Source organism: Nicotiana tomentosiformis, chromosome 5, assembly GCF_000390325.3.
Source record: "Nicotiana tomentosiformis chromosome 5, ASM39032v3, whole genome shotgun sequence".
In the NCBI taxonomy this organism is placed as follows: Eukaryota; Viridiplantae; Streptophyta; class Magnoliopsida; order Solanales; family Solanaceae; genus Nicotiana; species Nicotiana tomentosiformis.
The window spans coordinates 27,937,887-27,957,678 of record NC_090816.1 but is presented as its reverse complement, the minus strand read 5'-3'; the positions used below and the strand labels follow the sequence as shown (position 1 = coordinate 27,957,678).

The window sequence follows — 19,792 nt, the reverse complement described above, 5'->3', positions numbered from 1 at the left end:
GTATGCAAGCTCAGATCATAACTCTCCTTTCTACGGGAGCTTTTCTGTTGCCCCAGTCTCGTGAGTCATACCAGAGGCTCGACCTCCACGTGATCGTTCCTCCCGTCCTCCCCGTGATAGTTCCTCCCGTCCTCCCCGTGATCGTTCTTCCTATCCTCCACAAGACTGTTCTCTATACCATCTTGTAGATGAAAGTTCATCAGATAGTGATGATGTTGTAGAAAATACCCCTTGACCAATACTTTGATATACTTTGAACTAGACTAATAGAACTAGTTTTGAATTAGATTGAAATATTTTGAACTTGTTGTAATTACTTAGTTTTTGCTTGGTTTTGGATTGTGATGTTTAATTGAACTTTGTTAGTTTTAAAGTATTAATTGGATGTTTGATTGGGTTTGTGGTGAATTAGATGTTGTATGTAGTGAATTGGGGGTTATTTGATGTGAATTGGGAGTATTGGTATGTTGTTTTTTGGCAGGTGGTATAGCCACCAAAATAGGCATTTTTTGCCAAAATTAGTCCCAGAAAATCGATCAACCTTGGTTGATAACTAATAAAAAAATTAAATTATAAAATATCGACCAATGTTGGTCAGTTAATGCACATTGAATTCTCAAAAATTCAACATTACTGACTAACTTTGGTTGGTAAGTTGGCCGCCCTATCCAGATTACCGACCAACGTTGATCGGTATTTATAAATTTTAATTATTTATTAAAAATATAAATTTTCCAATACCGACCAAAGTTGGTCGGTAAGCAAAATAAATAAATTTAATACACCGACCAACATTGGTCGGTAATATTAAATTATTAAAATAATATTCCGACCATTATTGGTCGGTAAGTCAATTAAATTATCAGATGGTCGTGTAGAGCTTACCGACTAATATTGTTAGGTAATTTCCGACCAACTTTGGCCGGTATGCTCTTCCGACTTTCAAAATACCGACCACGCGTAAATGGTCGCGTTTCGGATGGTTATTGGCCATTACCGACCGATTTTGGTCGGGTTTTCCCGAATTTCTAATTGTGATTTCACCCTTCCTTTAAATTGTTGGGCACTACATTTTATAACGAGAATCACAAGGTCGATCATTAAGGAACAACCTGACAAAGTGTCCTGAAATAATAATACATTAGTGACCTCGATCAACTAGTAAACTTGCATGAACAAAGAGACTAAATAAAGCGGAGTACTTATTTAGAAGTAGACCGAACTGTTGGAGTTACTTGGGCCACGAAGACTGGGCCAACACAAGAGTTGGAGCAATTGGGCCTAGCCCGTTATTTATTTGTATCAGCATTGCATTTCTTTTTCTTTTGTTCTTACACTGTAAAGGCCCAAATATATATAGGGGCTAAGTGACATTCTAGCCTATTCTTTCCATTTTTCATTTGGTTAAGTGATCAGAAGATATTTTTCTCTCTCAGACGACTTTCCCCTTTTTCTTCCTTATGAACCCTAATCGAAAATCTGCTCATTCATGTTGATTTCTAGTCTTAACATGGTATCATAGCGGGTAATATGGTAGTCCCCGACATTCTACATTGACCGATGTTACCCTCATCCAATTTTATCGGGTTTATCATCATCGTTTCAATTTTGGCCGAGTTTCAGAATCTAAAGTTTTTCATTAGTTTTTTGTTCAATTTTCGAATTGAGGAAGTTTCCTCAACTGTGTGATTCTGTTTTGGTCGGAGTTTACTGGTGTTTATCGGTGTTCTCTTGTTTTTCGCCAAAGCTAGGGTTTTCAGTGATTATCGGAATTTTGTTGGTCTTCGCTAGAGCTAAGTTTTATTTTCAAACTGAAGTTTCTCAAGGCCTTTCTTCTTCAGGTTGCGAAGGCGTGTGGTACACTCATCTCTATTTGTTCTCTTGCATGAATTGATAACATTCTTTGCTGTAAAATTTTGTTATTTTACTTTGTTATCATGGTTAATTCTACTCCAAACTCGAGTTCTTCCTCCCCTATGTATACTCCTGAACCCTTTAGTCCAATATTTCTCCATCCTTCTGATGTATCAGTGGTGTCCTTGGTTGCTATGAGTATGATCGTGTCTTTGTTTGCTAGAAATAAAATAGGTTTTATCGACGGGTCTTGCTCCAAGCCTGCTGTGGATTCTCCCCAGTAAAGGCAGTGGGACAGGTGCAATAATATGATCATATCCTGGTTAATCAATTCAGTTTCTCCAAATATAGTTGAAAGTGTACAATATTCTGAAACCGCTGAAAGCATATGGAAATAATTGAATAATAGGTATGGGACTGTTATGGAACTAAGGTGTTTGAAATAAAGAGAGAACTTGCATATACTTATCAAGGGACTCTTGACATAGCTTCATATTTCAACGAACTTAAAAACTCTGGGACGAATTGGGGTTATGTGTACCAGCCATGCAAATTCTCGTGTTTGTACTGCTAAGGAGGGTCTCCAGAAGGAGAAGGAAGAGGATATGGTTCACCAATTATTTATGGGTTTAAATGAGGTTTATGTGGGGGTTAGGAGCAACATCTTGATGATACAACCATTGTCATTCCTTGATAATGTCTACAACAGTTTGTTGCAAGATGAAAAACAGAGACAGGCTGTCCCCAATACCCAGTTTAACTTAGAGTCACCCTCTTTTAATGCAAATTCCAACGTTAAAAGATTCCCTTCTCAACTTTCATCTACAAAACAATATACACAAAGGGTGAACATTGATCCAAGCGATCAAAAATCCAATTTTGATTAGCCTAAGGCTACTCTGTCTTGCACGTATTGCAAGAAACCTGGCCATACAATTGAAAAATGCTACAAATTACATGGTTTTTCACTAAATTTCAAATTCACAAAAGGTAAAAAGTTTGGTACTGCTGCAAGTGTTGAGGGGTAGACTTCTGAATCTTCTGCACTGTATTCTCCAACTGATCAAAGATCTTTGATTCTTGGTCTCTATCACGACCCAAAATCCAATTAGTCATGAAGGCACCTAATCCAACCCGTTTACCGAGTACCCGAAAGAAGGCACTTGGTGTAATAGACATCACCGAGTCACCCTCTTTTACCGAGTCGATGTACAACGAGGCCCAAACTGTAAAAGAATGACCCAACGAGGGGGCCCATGGAGTGGACGATCCCCTTCATTATTTTTTTGATGGCGTGGATTTCACCACCACAAAGGATGTAACCGGGTTAGGTGACTTAGAGGTACCGATAAAAAGTCTGTCCTCGGGGCAGGTGGGCCTAACTCGAGCCCGAGAATGGTCAGCCGGATCCCTGCCCCGAGTGCAGATCCTGGTCGGAAGCGGTCAATTATCATTACCGTTTTGGAGGATGCCCGGGTTCTTTCCGCCTCTGTAGGGATAGCCAACTACCTTCAATGTCCGGTGACTAAGGAAGACCAGGCTAAAATGAATGAGGTAGACTCGCCATGCCTATTCAACGAAGCACAACAGGCGCTGGACCGGGTAACTCGTGATAATCCCTCATGATTCCAATTTTTCTTATGATATTTGAACTAATTTTTTGATAATTCTAATATCTTTTCTCGTATTTGTAGGTCTCAGTGCTCCATCACGAGACCTTCCTCTAGTACCGAGACGCGCAGAGATAACTCGAGGCCAAAGAAAAAGAGCTTGCTGAGAAAAGAAACGTGTATAAACTTCTCAGCGAGCAACGCGAGGGTGAAATCAAGAGCTTCCGAGCAGACACTTAACTGCTTATTATCAATTTCAACACTTGTATCCAAACACATAACTGCTTATTTAATAAATTAATTTTAGCACTTAAAAGTGTTTTTCAGCACCTAATGCTTATCAGCTATTTCAAATCAGCTAATCCAACCGGGCTCTTAAGATGATAGATTCTAGCAAGTTCAAAAGCATCTTCTTCTGAAAGTCTGACATTCTTATCAACCGGGAGTCCGGGCATTGAGTCTAGTCTTGAGTTTACTCATAAAATTCCTCTACAACTAAGCAAGACTATTGACTAGTCTCGGAATTAATTGCTCTAGACGGAAGAATTGAGTTTACTTATTAGATGGAAAATCTCTTTTTCCAACAGGATTGGGACCCCTTTGTGATGCCATGAATGAGGTCATATGTTTTAATTGTTATTCTCAAATAGATTATACTATATACTCTTGACTTTTAATAGTTACGGTTAGTTGAGACATCTCTCTAGGTCTATATATAACTTGCAAAGTTTAAATTTGATGAATTCATCCTTCAAAGTTATTGGCACTAAATTCATTATACTTTTAAAATTACCATTCAAAATACATAATATCGTTGAACTCCTAGGTAATAATGCCAATGTTTCCCTCTCTCTTTCCATGAAAAAAAGTAAAGACAAACAATAGAGAAATCCCAATAAGTTGGAAGGTCCATATCATAATGCAATGAGTGACATTTAGCTAGTAGGAAACACGTGTGAAGGATCAGAATACGAATCCAACTATGCAATGGAACTCACGACTAAATATACCACAAATATGGAAGCTAGAACTTCAGCAAAAGATAGTGAATAAAAGCGGGAAAAAAAAAACAAAAAAAAACAAAATTGTTACGACTTCAAAGCTTTAAATCCAGTACTTAGTCACTAGTCTAGCTTAGACAAGCTATCTTGAAAAAGAATAAAAGAATAAATTACCGCATGTTTCAGCTCAAAATGAAAAAGAGTTCAGAGTTATAAATCGAACCAAGTAATAATTGTTATTACTCCTATAATTATCTGAATTCTTGTAAAGTTATTTTATTGCTACTACTTAGAATAGAATAATAAGCTAATAAATTAAATGGGCTCTAAAAGATATTAAGGAATGGCGTGATTTTGGTTATATTTTGCATATTAAAGAGGTGTTCAGATGACCGCCCGAGGTGTGGTGGAATGAATTGGATTTTCGCCTTGCGTTCGAGCTCCAGAAATAGCACAATTCCATATAAATAAACGTTTTTTTACTTTTAATGGTCCTAAGTAACACAAATCTGAATTAGTGAGGTCATAAACTATGAATTACTATTAGTTTTTCTTTTAATTTAAAAAGGTATTCAGATGTTGATTGCAACATCTCATCAGTTTAATTCTGTCTCATGCCAAAAGTCAGAGGCATGTTGCTCATGATCTTCTGTACCTTCTTTGCCAGTCTTAGGAATGTCGTCATATGATAAAATGACTATTTTTATTTTAAATATCAAACAGGTAATTTATGCTCTCTGAGATAATGCAATATAGTCATGCTAAGCCTTTATTTTAATAAAAACAAATAGCCAAAGTCTATGTCCCACGGGTCCATAGATAGAGCTGGCCGGTAGTTAAATCTCTGCTGGAGGTTCTTATACTCTTTCTACATAAAACTACAAAAGAAGTTTCCAAATTAGGCAATTGAACGAACTTGATGTTGGTTATTTTGACAACAAGGGTTTAGGAAGTGAAAGTTTGAAAAACAATAGTATCAAGCTAACTCCTCTATACCAGCCTCGTTTGTTCCGATATTTTTTGGTTTTTATAGTAAATGGTTGTTATACACCTATAATGACATTTGACGTTTAAATATTTTTTGTTGTTATAGACAAAAATTATCCATTTTTTTTCCTTTTTAATGTTACATATAAAACATAATTTAAAATCTCAAAAGATATATACATATTTTACGAATTAACTATTAAAAATTATTACAATATTAAAGATCTATAAATAAATGTACAAAGAGTTAATTCTAAGCCACACATTCTGAAGCTACTAAAAAAATAAATTCTTTCAAAATTGATGAAGAAACTTTATCGTTAGCTTATTTTGTAGATTTCACTCTCTTACTAGTGATATAACGCTTGAATTGACAAAAATTTATGTCCAAACTTTCAGCAAAAGGATATCTGATAGCCTCCCCTTGATGGCAATCTAAGTGCATAATAGTTGAATCTTCCTCTATAAATATTCTTTGGCTTTTGTCCAATAAAAAAAATATCATGTGTAAATCTCTAAATCTTGCAAGATGGAACTTTGTTCAATGAAAAAGACTATGTGCATATTTTTAGAACTATTATTAGTAATCATATAGATTCTATATGGCCTTTATACATGAGTAATTTTACAAAGAACGTTCTGCTATAAATATAGTTGTTGCTTTATAGGTGAAAAGCTTAGAAATATAAAATATAATTTAAAAAAACAATTCTGGGAAAAACATGAATTTTATAGTGAATGACTGTTATATGGGGATGTTGTTATAGAGAGGTTTGAATGTTCTATATATTGGAGTACTTACAAGTATAAAGCATACAAAGGATATAGACCTAGATTGCAACGATCAATATATATATATTTGAATTTAGTTATCTTGCAAGATAACAACATAAGATATGAGCAAGAAAGGGAGCTATGTGGTCGCGAGCTATACTTTTGAGTATCTCCAGTTTAACTAAAAAATCGTGACAACAATCTAGATCGAGCAGAAATGGGGAAATTTCATTAGGATTTGATAGAGAAGAAGAGAGGAAATTTCCTCAATCTCATAAATGAAAATTAGAGAAAATGGCTCGATGGATCCTTCTAGACCCAACACCATATATTTATAAAATGGGCCTCAGTCGGGTTCCCAATACAAAATGAACTTCTAACTAATATAGTTTGATCCACTAGCTACTCTTTACAGATATGCTCAAAAATAAATACAATAGTATATTACATGATTAGTCACTGAGTTTGTGTTTTGGACTAAAACACAAACTCAGAAATGGGGAAATTTCATTAGGATTTGATAGAGAAGAAGAGAGAAAATTTCCTCAATCTCATAAATGAAAATTAGAGAAAATGGCTCGATGGATCCTTCTAGACCCAACACCATATATTTATAAAATGGGCCTCAGTCGGGTTCCCAATACAAAATGAACTTCTAACTAATATAGTTTGATCCACTAGCTACTCTTTACAGATATGCTCAAAAATAAATACAATAGTATATTACATGATTAGTCACTGAGTTTGTGTTTTGGACTAAAAACTAAATACTCCATCATGTCAACACCCCACCCCAAGTTGGAGGGGGATACCACCTGCAACTTGGACAAGAATTGCTGATGAAGTGCTAGGTAGAGGTTTGGTGAGTACATTAGCTAACTGCTTGGAAGTGAAAATATGAGACAGCTGAATCAAACCATCGCCAAGCTTTGTCCGGATGAAATATTCTTCTAATACTAAGGCCGCATATATGTACTCATTAGTAGAAAAAAGCTCTTCACTTCAAATAATCAACCTTAATGTGCTTGTTTCTTTCATGAAATACATGGTTCTTGGCTATATGCAAAGTAGCCTGATTGTCACAAAAAATAGAAAAGGGAACTAAAACAGGAACATCAAAATCAACCAAGAGTCTAGAGAGCCAAGTTAACTCAATAACCACCTTACTTAGAGCCCTGCATTTAGCCTCAGCAGAAGAAAAAGAGGCAACAAGTTGCTTCTTCGATTTTCAACTAATGAGACTACCACCGAAGAACACACAAAACCTAGTCACTGACCTCCTAGTGTCAAGCAGGCAGCTCAGTCACTGTCTGAATATGCATGAATGGAGAAGTTAGGTGAATCAAAAAAATATAATCCCAAATCCATAGTGCCCTTGAGATATCTAAGAACATAGAGAGCATCAGATATATAAGGGACCTTAGGAGACTTCAAAAATTGGCTTTAAGTGTTGGACAACAAAACAAATATCAGATCTGGTATGAGTGAAGAAGAGCAGCTTTTCCACCAGACTTCTATATGACTCAGGAGCAGGAAGTAAGTCATTAGAATCAGCATGCAAATTGGTATTCAACTCCAAAGGGCAAACCACAAGTGTGACAGAAGCATAGCCAAACTGCTGAAGCAAGTCTGCAACAAATTTCTTTTGATTAAGAACAACCCACCAGAAATAGGACACACATCAATGCCCAGGAAGTAGTGAAGAGAACCCAGATCTTTGATCTTAAATTGAGAATCCAGAAACTACTTTAAAGAAGAAATTCAGCAGTATCAGCCCTACTAAGGATGATATCACTAACATAGACAGCTAGAAGAACCAAATTTCCTGGGCTACCTTTAACAAATAGGGAGTAGTCATTTAGGGAATGAGTGTAACCCCTAGAGTACAAAGCTTAGTTTAATTTAGAATACCATTGCCTAGAAGCATGCTTGAGACCATAAATGGATTTTTTCAACTTACAAACAAGAGGGGCAAAGGGAGTAGACACAAACAATCCCCGGGACAACTTCATATAAAGCTCCTCATCTAGATACCTATGGAGAAAAGCATTGATAACATCTAATTGGGAGAGAGATCAATGTTTCTTAACAGCCACTAAACACCTGACAATGGACATCTTAACCATATAGGAGAAGGTTTCTGTAAAATCAATACCCTCAACCTAGGTGTCACCCCTGATAACAAGCCCAACTTTGTACTTCTCAACACTACCATCAGCCTTATATTTAATTTGTATACCCATTTACACCTTATAAGCTTCTTACCAGCAGGTAGAGGAACAACATCCTAAGTATGATTAGATTCTAAATCCTTAAATTCCTTTCTTATGGAATTATGCCATGCTGGAACTAAAGAAGCTTGAGAGTAACTAGTAGTTTTAATCTCTAAGGGTTGAGAGGAATAACCGACCCCAGAAAAAGAGAAAAGTTGGCAGAAAAAATCCTGCAAATAAGAAAGAGTAGTGTATTGTATAGAAAACCTCCTAAGTACAGGAGAGGGAGAAGCCAAAGAGGGGGAAAGAATATCAGTATTAAATAGAATAGGAGAAGGGGAACCAGCGAAAGAGGTAGAGCCAGTCGAGGGAGAAAGAGGATAAACAGGGAAAGATGTAGAAGAAGAAGGAGATGAGGAGACTTAGAAGTAGAAGAGGTGAAGGTAGGAAAATAGGTGTCACTAGGCTGAGCATGCATGGAAGATAGTTGAGGAGGCACAAATGAAGGAGGTGGTGTGGTAAAAGGAAAGTAATACTCATGAAATATGACATCTCTGGAGACAAAACATTGTTTGGTGGTGAGATTGTTGAGTTTAAAACCTTTCTTAGCAAAAGAGTACCCTAGAAAGACATAGGGAAAGGCTCTAGGTTGGAGCTTATCCCTCTGGGGAATGGGGACAGTGGAATAGGCCAAACACCCTTAAATGAGAATAATCTGGAGGCTTCCCATACAAAAATACATTGGGAGATCTGTTCTGAAGAAGTCTGGATGGGATCTTATTAATCAAGTATGTAGAAGTTAAAAGATAATCCTTCCCTCCCCCCCCCCCCCCCAAAAAAAAAAAAACTAATTGGTCGTTTGGATTGGAAAAGCAAGGTCCTATATGCCTCAAGAAGGGTCCTATATTTCCTCTCAACCACACCATTATGTTGTGGTGTGTAAGGACAAGTAGTTTGATGAATGATAGCATGCTCAGCAAGGAAGGAAGAAGTATCATGGCTAGAACCCAACTCCAAAGCATTATCACTCCTAATAGTTTGGACTGACACATTGAATTGGGTGTGAACCTAGCTAAGAAGGCCTTGATTAAGGAAAATGAATTACTTTTGGATCCTAATAAATGAGTCCAAGTAGCTCTAGAAAAATCATCACCTATTGTAAGGAAGTATTTAGAACCAGAGGATGTCGGTGTGTGATAGGGACCTATGTATCAATGTGTATTAGTTGAAAATGTGTAGTGGCATTAATTGAACTTTCAGTAAAGGGAAGCCTAGTTTATCTAGCCATGAGATAAATAGAATTACAAGAGGAGATATTATTGCATGTAACAGGGGTAGAATGCAGAACAAGTGGAACTGAGTCTCCTGGTCTCTTCCAAGAGAGTTTGTATAACCCGGCTTCTTCTTTACCAAGTTCTAAAGGCATCTTCAAAGAAGGGGCCTATATCATATGCAATAGACAGGAGGTGGCAGTAAACAGGACTATACAACGTAATTATTTTATTAACTTAAGAACAAAAATTAAGTTGTATTGAGAATGAATGAATAACACAACTAAGAAGGGTGACAAGATAGAGTATAGATAAAGACACAATATTAGTAAGTAGATCATTCTTAGAAATCATATGATCATTTGCCTCTCAACCTATTATCTAGATGACAAAATCAATGTGTATAAGCATGCAGAATTTAGAATCAGAAATAAGACTCGGTTAGCATAGTACCAACAAAGTTAGCAGAATACAAAAGATTGGATGGAGGACTAGAAGACTCTCCCAAAGTTGAGTGTTGCAAAAGGCTAATCAACTAAGTATATTGCTGCTTGGTCAACCCTGGGATGACTGAATGCTAACTCTCAGCAGCAGGAACAATATGAGTTGACTGGTGACCCTTAGTGAAAGTAGTAGCAGAATCATGACCATTGTGCTCAAGATTACCATGTTCAAAACCAGCAGCACTATGAGCAACAATTCTCTTCCCTTTGAAAACTTTAGAATTTTGTGAAAACCAATGAAATTTCAAGAAATTATCAATTAAATGGCCAAACTTCTTACAGTATTTGCAGAATAGATTCAGCTTGTTCTGGTCAAAATTTATCCTTTATGGATATTTCCTGGGAAGGGAAGTATTGAAAGCTACAACAGGACTGACACCAAGATTAGGACCAACCTTTGCATTGGTATTAACATTGAAAGATAATGAATAAACCCTAAAAATTAGACTGAACTTATTTTTATTTTTTATTATTAAGGAGTATGTTATATGCACTATCAAGACTTGGTAGAGGCTGCATCATAAGTAGATTGCTCCTAACTCCCACATATATCTCATTTAAACCCATCAGGAATTGGAAAAGCCTATTTCCTAATCCTCCTATTGAGTACCACGCATAACAGCACAAATGTACCTTTGTGCACGATTGGTGCAAATTACCCCTAGTTCATCCCAAAGTTTCTTCAACTTATTAAAGTAGGAGGCTATATCCAATGCTCTCTAAGAAGTATAGGCTAATTTTCGTTTAAGTTCACTTATCGTTGTTCTATTTGCAGTCTCATACCTACCTTGTAACTGTGTCCAAATACTTTGAGCTTTCTCAGATTACTGAACACTTTCTCCTATTTCAGGGGAGAGGGAAGTAGTCATCCAAGATACCACCATATTGTTGCACCTGTCCCATATCGTCTGTTAAGGACCACTAATATTTGGCCAAGAGCATGTACCATCAACAAAGGCTGTCTTATTTTTAGCTGACAAGGCAACTCTAATCTTCCTTTTCCACCCCCCAAAGCCACTCTCCGAAAAAAGGAACATGTACTAAGGAAATTCTGGGGATATTAGTGGAATGGACAAACAAAGGACTGGAAGGATCAGGAAAAAAGTATCAGGTGTTCCCATGATAAGTCTCAATCAGAAAACATGCAAATGAATGATATACCAACACAATAACACGACAGCAAAAGAAATATAATTTTATTCAAAGAGATCAAGATCAAGAGAAAAGAATGAGTTTTCCAGCCTTCTCCGCTACAGGAGAAGAACGAACTTTAGAGAGAAGAGTACCACTGGTTAATCAAGTCAAACCCTAACACGTTCACCGTGCAAGTAACCACACTAGAGAAACCAAATCTAAACGCGAACATTGGAAATAATCCAAACGTTAAGATGAAAATCCACAAATTAATGAAGAAACCCCAAGAAAAATCGAACAATCAACTCAAGTCTCGACAACCACCGATGATCGGAAAACCACCAAATGCCGGTGAAACAAATGAGGGGTAAGATGCGCAATGAATGAGCGTGAGTAAAGGCAGAAAACCTGCTCTGGTACCATGACAACAATCTAGATCGAGCAGAAATGGGGGAATTTCATTAGGGTTTGATAGAGAAGAAGAGAGGAAATTTGCTCAACCCGAGAAATGAAAATGAGAGAAAATGGCCAGATGAATCCTGTTAGACCCAACACCATATATTTATAAAGTGGGCCTTAGTCGGGTGCCCAATACAAAATGAACCTCTAACCATACAGTTTGATCCATTAGCTACTCTTTACCGAAATGGCAAAAAATAAATACAATACTCTATTACATGATTAGCCACTAAGTTTGTATTTTGGACCAGAAGCTAAGTACTCCATCATGTCAACAAATCGTGCCAAGTTTGAGGAAATATCTAAGATTTTAGCCTTCTTTATAAATAAAATAGCATAAATATGTACAATTCGATACAAGTTGAAAAATAGTGCGAGTAAATATATACCAAGATAAAATAGGAAATAAAGTCTTAATATTTTATATCTTCAAACCCAAACTCATATATGAAATGAATTGCAAAAATAAATAATACACCTCATTAAAGTCTTGCGTACGCTACTAAACGAGTCCATCAGGGTAGTGATCGAGCTGTGCAGGAGTAGAAATACAGTCACTATACTCGTTAAACACGAGCCTCAACAGTCTTTAACTACGTGAAGACCTTTGTAATATAGTATAATAATTATATTCTTTTTTTTCGTATTTTTCTTCTATTTCTAGAATCGTTTAAGTCCTTTTCAAAAAATGGCCAAGTCATCAATATAGTTAGTAAATGGTAGCTGGAAGAATAAGGTGTTTAATTAGCTATTATTATATGGCTGCATCTGAATAGTCATAATTCCTTAGTAAAAAGTCGGCACCGGAATCGACTTAATTCCGGTAGGTCAAATTTTTGACGACGTGGCATTCTTTAACTGCTTTTAAGATTTATTTATTTATTGTCCAATCAATAAATGCCAAATGGAATTCTGCTGGTCATGCAAATAATCTAGTTTGGGGTGTAGGGGTGAAGAATAAATACATTCCTTATATTAATTTCTTAGCACTAATCGAGGAATTTATGTCATGTCCTGTCATGACATTCTGAAACTAGGAAAAATGAAAAATGGAATTTCCCTAAATAGGAAATAAAACATAGAGCTAATTAAGAGCCACATGTATATAGTATATACAACAAAAAGTTGAATAAATTAAATTTTCTTGAACTACTTTTAATTCTGTTGAATTTTCTGTAGACCTATTTTTTAGATTAATGGATATGATGCTGATCTTTAATTTGTTAATTTTGTCACTAAAAATTAGTGTAAAATAAATGATTTATGAATTTTGCTTCTCTAAAGAAGACGAACAACCAGCTAAAAATGAAAGTGTTTGGTACACATAACTCTAACTTCATCAATTAGATGTAAATGTCATGCATTATTATTACATTAATGTAAATTGGAGTAGTTTTTTTTAGTGACAATGGTAAATAAGGGAAAGAGGAGAAGGTTTAAGAATAAATTTTTCTGTATATAAAATGAATTTTTTTAAGTTCTTATTAGTATTAAATAGAATTTTGAGATCACGAACGGTAAGTGCATCTGAATTGTTTATCCAGTTTAATGTTATATCATCACTTCACAACCAATTTGAATTATTCTGTATATGATAAAACAGAATTTCTTGGATTTCTGACGCTAGTGGAATCTTTTTAACGTATTATTTTATTTCGCCTAGAGTCATGAGCCTTTAAAAAGTTGTAAAAGAAAAAAAATGTTTTTTTTCAGAGAGAATACTTGTCTTGTTGACTTACATTAACACTAAAGTATATCACATGATCGAATATTAGGTAGTAGTCATTTTATTTTAAAAGAAAGAACTAACAGAAATACATAAAGAAAAGCTGAAATCAAATATAGTTAGGCTTTCACAAATAAGTAAAATAATCAAAGTTGGTTTGTTCTATAATAGAAAATTTTATATTAAATGATATCCATCACTTTTTAGCATTTTCACATTTAGACGGTCCACATTTTCGACTAAGGTTGAGATTTTTTTTAAAAATATATATATTTTTGCCGCGTAGAGCCCATAAAAGGGCAATGGCGTTTCCTATCCGATTTTTTTTTAATTCCCATGATTCTAAGTCTTTAACTCGAAACCTTTTATTAAGAGTGTAGAAATCATATTCATACCACTACAATTTTGGTGGTGACTTGGGGTAGCAAACCGGTGGGTCGGGTCGGATATGGGCAACTCAAAATCGGTAATGTAAAAATAGATAAATTATCCGACCTGAATCATATTTAATAAGGATAAAAGACGGGTTAACTGGCGGATAATATGAATATCCATATTATCCATAACTTCTTGAAAATGATCACTTTTAGAATAATTTTTAGTCTCCCAAACTTGAAGAACACCCAATTTTATGCTTTACAAATGTGAAAGTTATCCATTTTCTAATTTGATAATATGGTTCTTATCCATATTTGACCCATTTTTAAAAGATTCATTATCCAACCTATTTTTTAATTGATAATATGGGTGGATAACTATTTTCTTTTATCTATTTTGCCACCACTAACAGTGACAAAGGTTGAGATTTTCTTCTTGCCTTTTTGCCGCTTATCTTGATTTGTCCAATATTCTTAATCTTAGAACTTTTAAATTTTACCATTTTTTCTCAAATAAGTACTTATACGTATACACAGTTTACATTAAATTAATGAGTTACTCTTAAGAGTCACTAACTAATTAAAATGAGAATATATATCATTTAACTATAGTTAATCGATAATTATTGGTTTGATATAAATAGGTACATCATCAATATCATATAGCCCTAAGTTTTTACCTTTTTCTCATATCCATTCTACAAAACTATCAGTCAATCAACAACTTCGTGGTCTTTTGCTCCTTCATTAGTGCTTCTAACGAGTTAAAATATGTTTGATTTTTGTGTCCTATATTTAACCATTATTCATAATTCAAAACTCAAATAAATCTAAATATTAAAAATATGTGGAATTCCATTTTAAAAAGTTGTTGGTCTCTTAATTACCTTATAAGTAAGGATCGTTTAAAGCTAATGTGCCGGCAAATATGCAATAACTCAACTAAAGCATTCTTAGGAAATCTTACAAAAATGTCTCAAATAAGTTCCAACTTACCGACCCCTAGCCACTAATCATAAACTTACCAAAACTAACCAAGCACATATAAAAATTGAAAATCCAAATAAATAAGATTCTTCTCTCCAAGAATTACACGCAAAGATCTCCTTTCATATTTTTAAGCATGATCAACAACATTAGATGCAAGACGGAAAGGAAATTTCATGGAGGAGGTAGCAAAAGTGATGAAATACAAAAAAAATATATATACAAGATTTCAAAAATCTAAGCAAAAAAAGAAACATTTTCAACGGATATGGTTGAAAATCATTAAAAACATATAGATGAGTCAATATACAAAATTTGAGAAAGATTGGAGGTGATTTGGATTGATTTGGTATCAAAATTCGTAGTTAAAATCGAGTTGAAAAAATTCTTTTGCGACACATGTATCAAACATGTATCACGCATGTATCTCACACATAGGTATACATGTGATACATATTTGATACAAATATGATACATATGTGATATACAAATGATACACAACGAGATACACATATCATTTTTTTCATGTTCATATTCTAATTCGAATTTTCAATTCAAACCACCTCAAAACTCCACCAAATCATCCCAGAATTGAGATTCAAGCTTTTAAAGATGTACCTAATCTATCCTAATAACACACACTCGAAAGAAAGCAAAAATTTAATATTTTTTGGCTACAAGTAGTTAATTGGCTAATTAGTAATATTTTATGAATTGATCAATTTTTGTAATAAGCTACTTATAAATGGACATAGCTGGTAGCTTCCCGCATTCTTCTTCTCTCTTATATGTTATAATTTTTGGTTTTTCTTTGATGAGATATATTTCTATTTCTAATACAAATACAAATTATCCGAGATTTATTTCAAGTATCTATCTAATTAGAAACTATTCTCCTTTCTTTAATCTTTAAGCTGCAACTAATTAAACTTGTTAATTGAGACACAAAAAAGTAAATACAGATGCTGGTTAAAATATATGTATTGAGAAAAAAATCAAGTTCAAACTATAGTAGGATGTTAGTGATTTGCCTTAAAAATTACGTCAACCAATGACACAAAATGACGTCATTATTCCTCAAAAATGAGGAAATTGTGGTCACTCAAAGTTTTTTTCAATAATTTGGAAGAAAAATGCCCAAGGAGACTTTTTCTTGTAAGTTTAATTTTCTTTGGATCATTGCAATTCAATCGACCATAACAGATTATTATCTTATTTTAATTCTAATTAAGTTATATATCATACTTGCTAGCAAAAATATGTGTTGTTGTACGACAACTTAACTTTATAGAATACGAAAATTCAACCAATGTAAGTGAATTAATAAAAAATTAAACTTATTTTTCTCAAAAGGATTTAATCTTTTATATATTAACAGTATAATTATTTTTTTCCAATACCGACATATTTCAGCCAGTTGAAACGGATAACATATTTCATTTTTTCAAGTTACTAATTTCACTTTTTATGAACATCTACCTATAATTATCTATAAGATGAATAGAAGCTAAACTCTTCAAAAAAGTCCCAATCGGCCCTAGGAAAATTTCCTCCATCTCTCTATATATATTGTCATCACACTAACTCTCAAATCTCACCAAAGTGATCATTATAGACTCCACATAAAGTTCATTATTTAACTACACTTCCTCCATCCCATCAAAATGGAATGCAGTGATAACAAAACCACCACCATTTCTTCACTAATTGCATCCTCAAAAAACTCACCTAATATTGTTTCTGCAACTACAACAAGTAGTGGATTATTATCTCCCAAAAGCATATTATCAGCTCCTCCTTTTTCACCACCACCACCAGTGATTCTTACTCCCTGTGCTGCTTGCAAAATCCTGCGCAGGAGATGTGTTGACAAATGTGTATTGGCACCCTATTTTCCTCCCACTGATCCCCTTAAATTTACCATTGCTCATAGAGTTTTTGGTGCTAGCAACATCATCAAAATGTTGCAGGTATTTATATCTTGGCTTCATTCTTGATTTTTGCAGGATTTTAACTTTATTTACATATAGTGTAAAGAATTTTTTTATATTATAGTATATTTTAATATGAGACGGAGGGTAATCAACCTATCTTTCCGGTTACTAGTTTTTGTTTTTATAAATATAATTATAATCAGTGTTATAAAAGTTAAGAACTCTTTTCACTTTCATTCATCATGTGTTGAGATGTGAACATAGACACAAGTACACAGCTGAACTTTCTTGATTTTTGGCGTTTTTGGATTTTTGCCCCCCACCCTCCTTTTTTTTAATTTGCAATAATGATGCTTTCTTTTAGTTGGTCATTTCTTCTTTGGACTTAAACTGGTCATTTTTAAAGAGCCATAGATTTTGACAAAATAAATTTGTATTTTATTTGTCAACCACATGTTTGGCCATAGATTTTGCCTATATTTTGGCCAAATCTCAAATCCTAAATCTTAAAACCAGCTCAATAGCTGGTTTTGGGCCAAAATATCACTATTATATTTTTTAAAAATTGCCCCAAACTTTTATATTTTATAAAAGAGCCCACTATTTATTATTTTGTAACGATGTTGCTTCGTCTTCTCGGTCATCTAATAGTGTATCATGTAGTTCATTATAAAAATGATAATTTTGTATCAAATTTATTTATGCTCGGGACTATGGTTTGCGATAATATAATGAATGTTATTGATAATGGTATTGTTGGGTATTTGTGATAGTTTTTAGAACTTGTGGGAATAAGTCGGTTTCATGTTTTTCTAAACCAAACTTCACCCAAAATAGATGTCCAAACACATTTTCATCTTCAAACCAAACTTCACCCAAATCAGATTTTTCAAAATAAATTTGGGAATCTATGGCCAAACGCTAGCCAAGTGTTGTGAGACTTCTTTTATCATTTGCCTTGTTCTTTTTCACATTCTACACGTAGCTATAATTTTCCATGATCTAATTTTAATTACAATGATTTATACCTTTTCTTTAAGATCAACTTTGATAAGCTAACAAGATCACCCCCCCCCCCCCCCCAAAAAACCTCCCAACACACACGCACACAAAATGATTGAGATTTCCATCCCCTCATTTTAAATTTAATGGTGTTTGATTTATTGTGTTACGTACATTATAAATAATTTCTTCTGCTCGGCCTTTTCTACCATTTAGACGTGCTAATAATATTCTTGTAACACAAATCAGATATCCTATTTGATCAGTTGCATACAACTAATTAAATAGCTGAAATCAGTAATATTCTTGATATAGATTGAGGTTGTCATTAAACTCAAATTTCAATTTATCAATAATTTTTTTAATCTTAATTTTTAAAGAAAGTAGAAATTGTTTGAAGTTGATGAATATTGAAAACCTCGAAATTTGCAGGAGCTACCAGAGGAACAAAGAGCAGATGCTGTGAACAGTATGGTGTATGAGGCAAATGCCAGAATCAGAGATCCAGTTTATGGTTGTGCTGGTGTTATTTGCCAATTGCAAAAGCAAATAAGTGAGCTTCAAGCAGAATTCGCCAAGTCACAAGCAGAAATCTTGAATTTAAAATGCCAAAATTCTAATTTGCTAGCCTTAGTTTGCATGGAAGTATCAGAATTTCAAGAAATTAGCAGCAATGAGTATGGAAATACCAGCCTGTTTTTGGAAGATAACAGTGTATATGCAGCTTGGGAGACACTTTGGACATGATTAGGGAATAAGGGACAAAAATTACTACGCCTTTGTCCCAAACACGAAGATAATTTGGTGACATACTTTTAATAAATATATGTTAGCAAGAGGTTTTAAGGGTAATATCAAAAATAGGTGTTTGACGAAATCAGATGTAATTCATGAGACTTACTTTAGTTTTTTATTTGAAGAATATATTATACAGATGGTTGGTACACTCTTTTGATGAATATGTTTTTTATTTGGTACGATCCCTCGGTCCAAATTATTTATTGTTTTTTCGCTTCTTGAAATTCAAAAGTATGAACTTGACCCCGATATTTTAAAATGTATTTTTTATTGTATTAACCTAACAAGAATTCTAATTTATGCTACTTTTTGTATAGTTGTGCAATATTTAGACTTTAGTTTTAAAATTTTGAGTTCTAATTAAATTTAGCTTCAAAGTTTAGTTAAATTAACTTTCGTAAAATTGGGGACTTAAATAATACTATTTTGCATGGTTTCCTTGTTGAGCTTACCTTTGGCTGATTTTAGGTTAACTGCATCGACTTTTATTGATGGCTATGCTCTAAAATTTTCCAATAAAGAAACCTTTTCTCGTAGAGACGATGGAGAAAAAGAAATTAATTGGCGGTCCCTTTTTTGTTTCTAAGGAGAAAAAACTGAGGATGTCTCTTTACATGTGAAAAGCATTTAGAAGTATAAAGCAGGTCAAGCACACAACAGCAAGGGACAACTTTTTGGAAGGAAAACATGATTTATTAACACAACAAACGGCTGTTAGAAATGGATTTTCATATACTTATTGTTGAACAAAGATTTATATATGTTTAAATTCACTTCTCTTTGTCTCTAGATTTCAACACTAATCACTCGTTAATTCTACGCTCATGCCACCAGATATATTTATGTGATGACCCGATAGGTCATTTATAGTTTTTACCCTCAATTCTGTATTTCGAAACTCCGAATAGCCCCGTTTAACCTTCTTCGATTTGTGTGCGCAGTCTGTGTCTTTTTCCGGAAAGTTTTTATGTGAAAAATTGACGAAAATGTGAAATCGTGCCTTAAAACTCATTTGAGTTAACTTCGGTCAACGTTTTGAACAAACGGATCCTGACTAGTGTTTTGACGGTTCCAGTGGGTCCGTATCGTGATTTGGGACTTGGGTGTATGCCCGAAATCGAATTCGAAAGTCCCTAACTTGATTTATCATATATTGTTGAAA

The 19,792-nt window shown here is 34.3% G+C and overlaps 1 protein-coding gene and 1 long non-coding RNA gene across 2 annotated transcripts; both read left to right on the top strand.

The window, feature by feature from the left end:
• Nucleotides 1-1,382: 1,382 nt before the first annotated feature.
• On the top strand, nt 1,383-3,793 carry LOC117278985 (uncharacterized). The gene is made up of 2 exons (XR_004509376.2): nt 1,383-3,456; nt 3,549-3,793. It is a non-coding gene; the product is annotated as an uncharacterized lncRNA (long non-coding RNA).
• A 12,635-nt stretch (nt 3,794-16,428) lies between these two features.
• LOC104105177 (LOB domain-containing protein 1-like) lies at nt 16,429-18,765 on the top strand. The gene is made up of 2 exons (XM_009613433.4): nt 16,429-16,866; nt 18,265-18,765. The coding sequence occupies exons 1-2, from the start codon at nt 16,561-16,563 to the stop codon at nt 18,577-18,579; spliced, it is 621 nt and encodes a 206-aa protein (XP_009611728.1). The 5' UTR covers nt 16,429-16,560; the 3' UTR covers nt 18,580-18,765.
• The last annotated feature ends 1,027 nt before the right edge of the window (nt 18,766-19,792 follow it).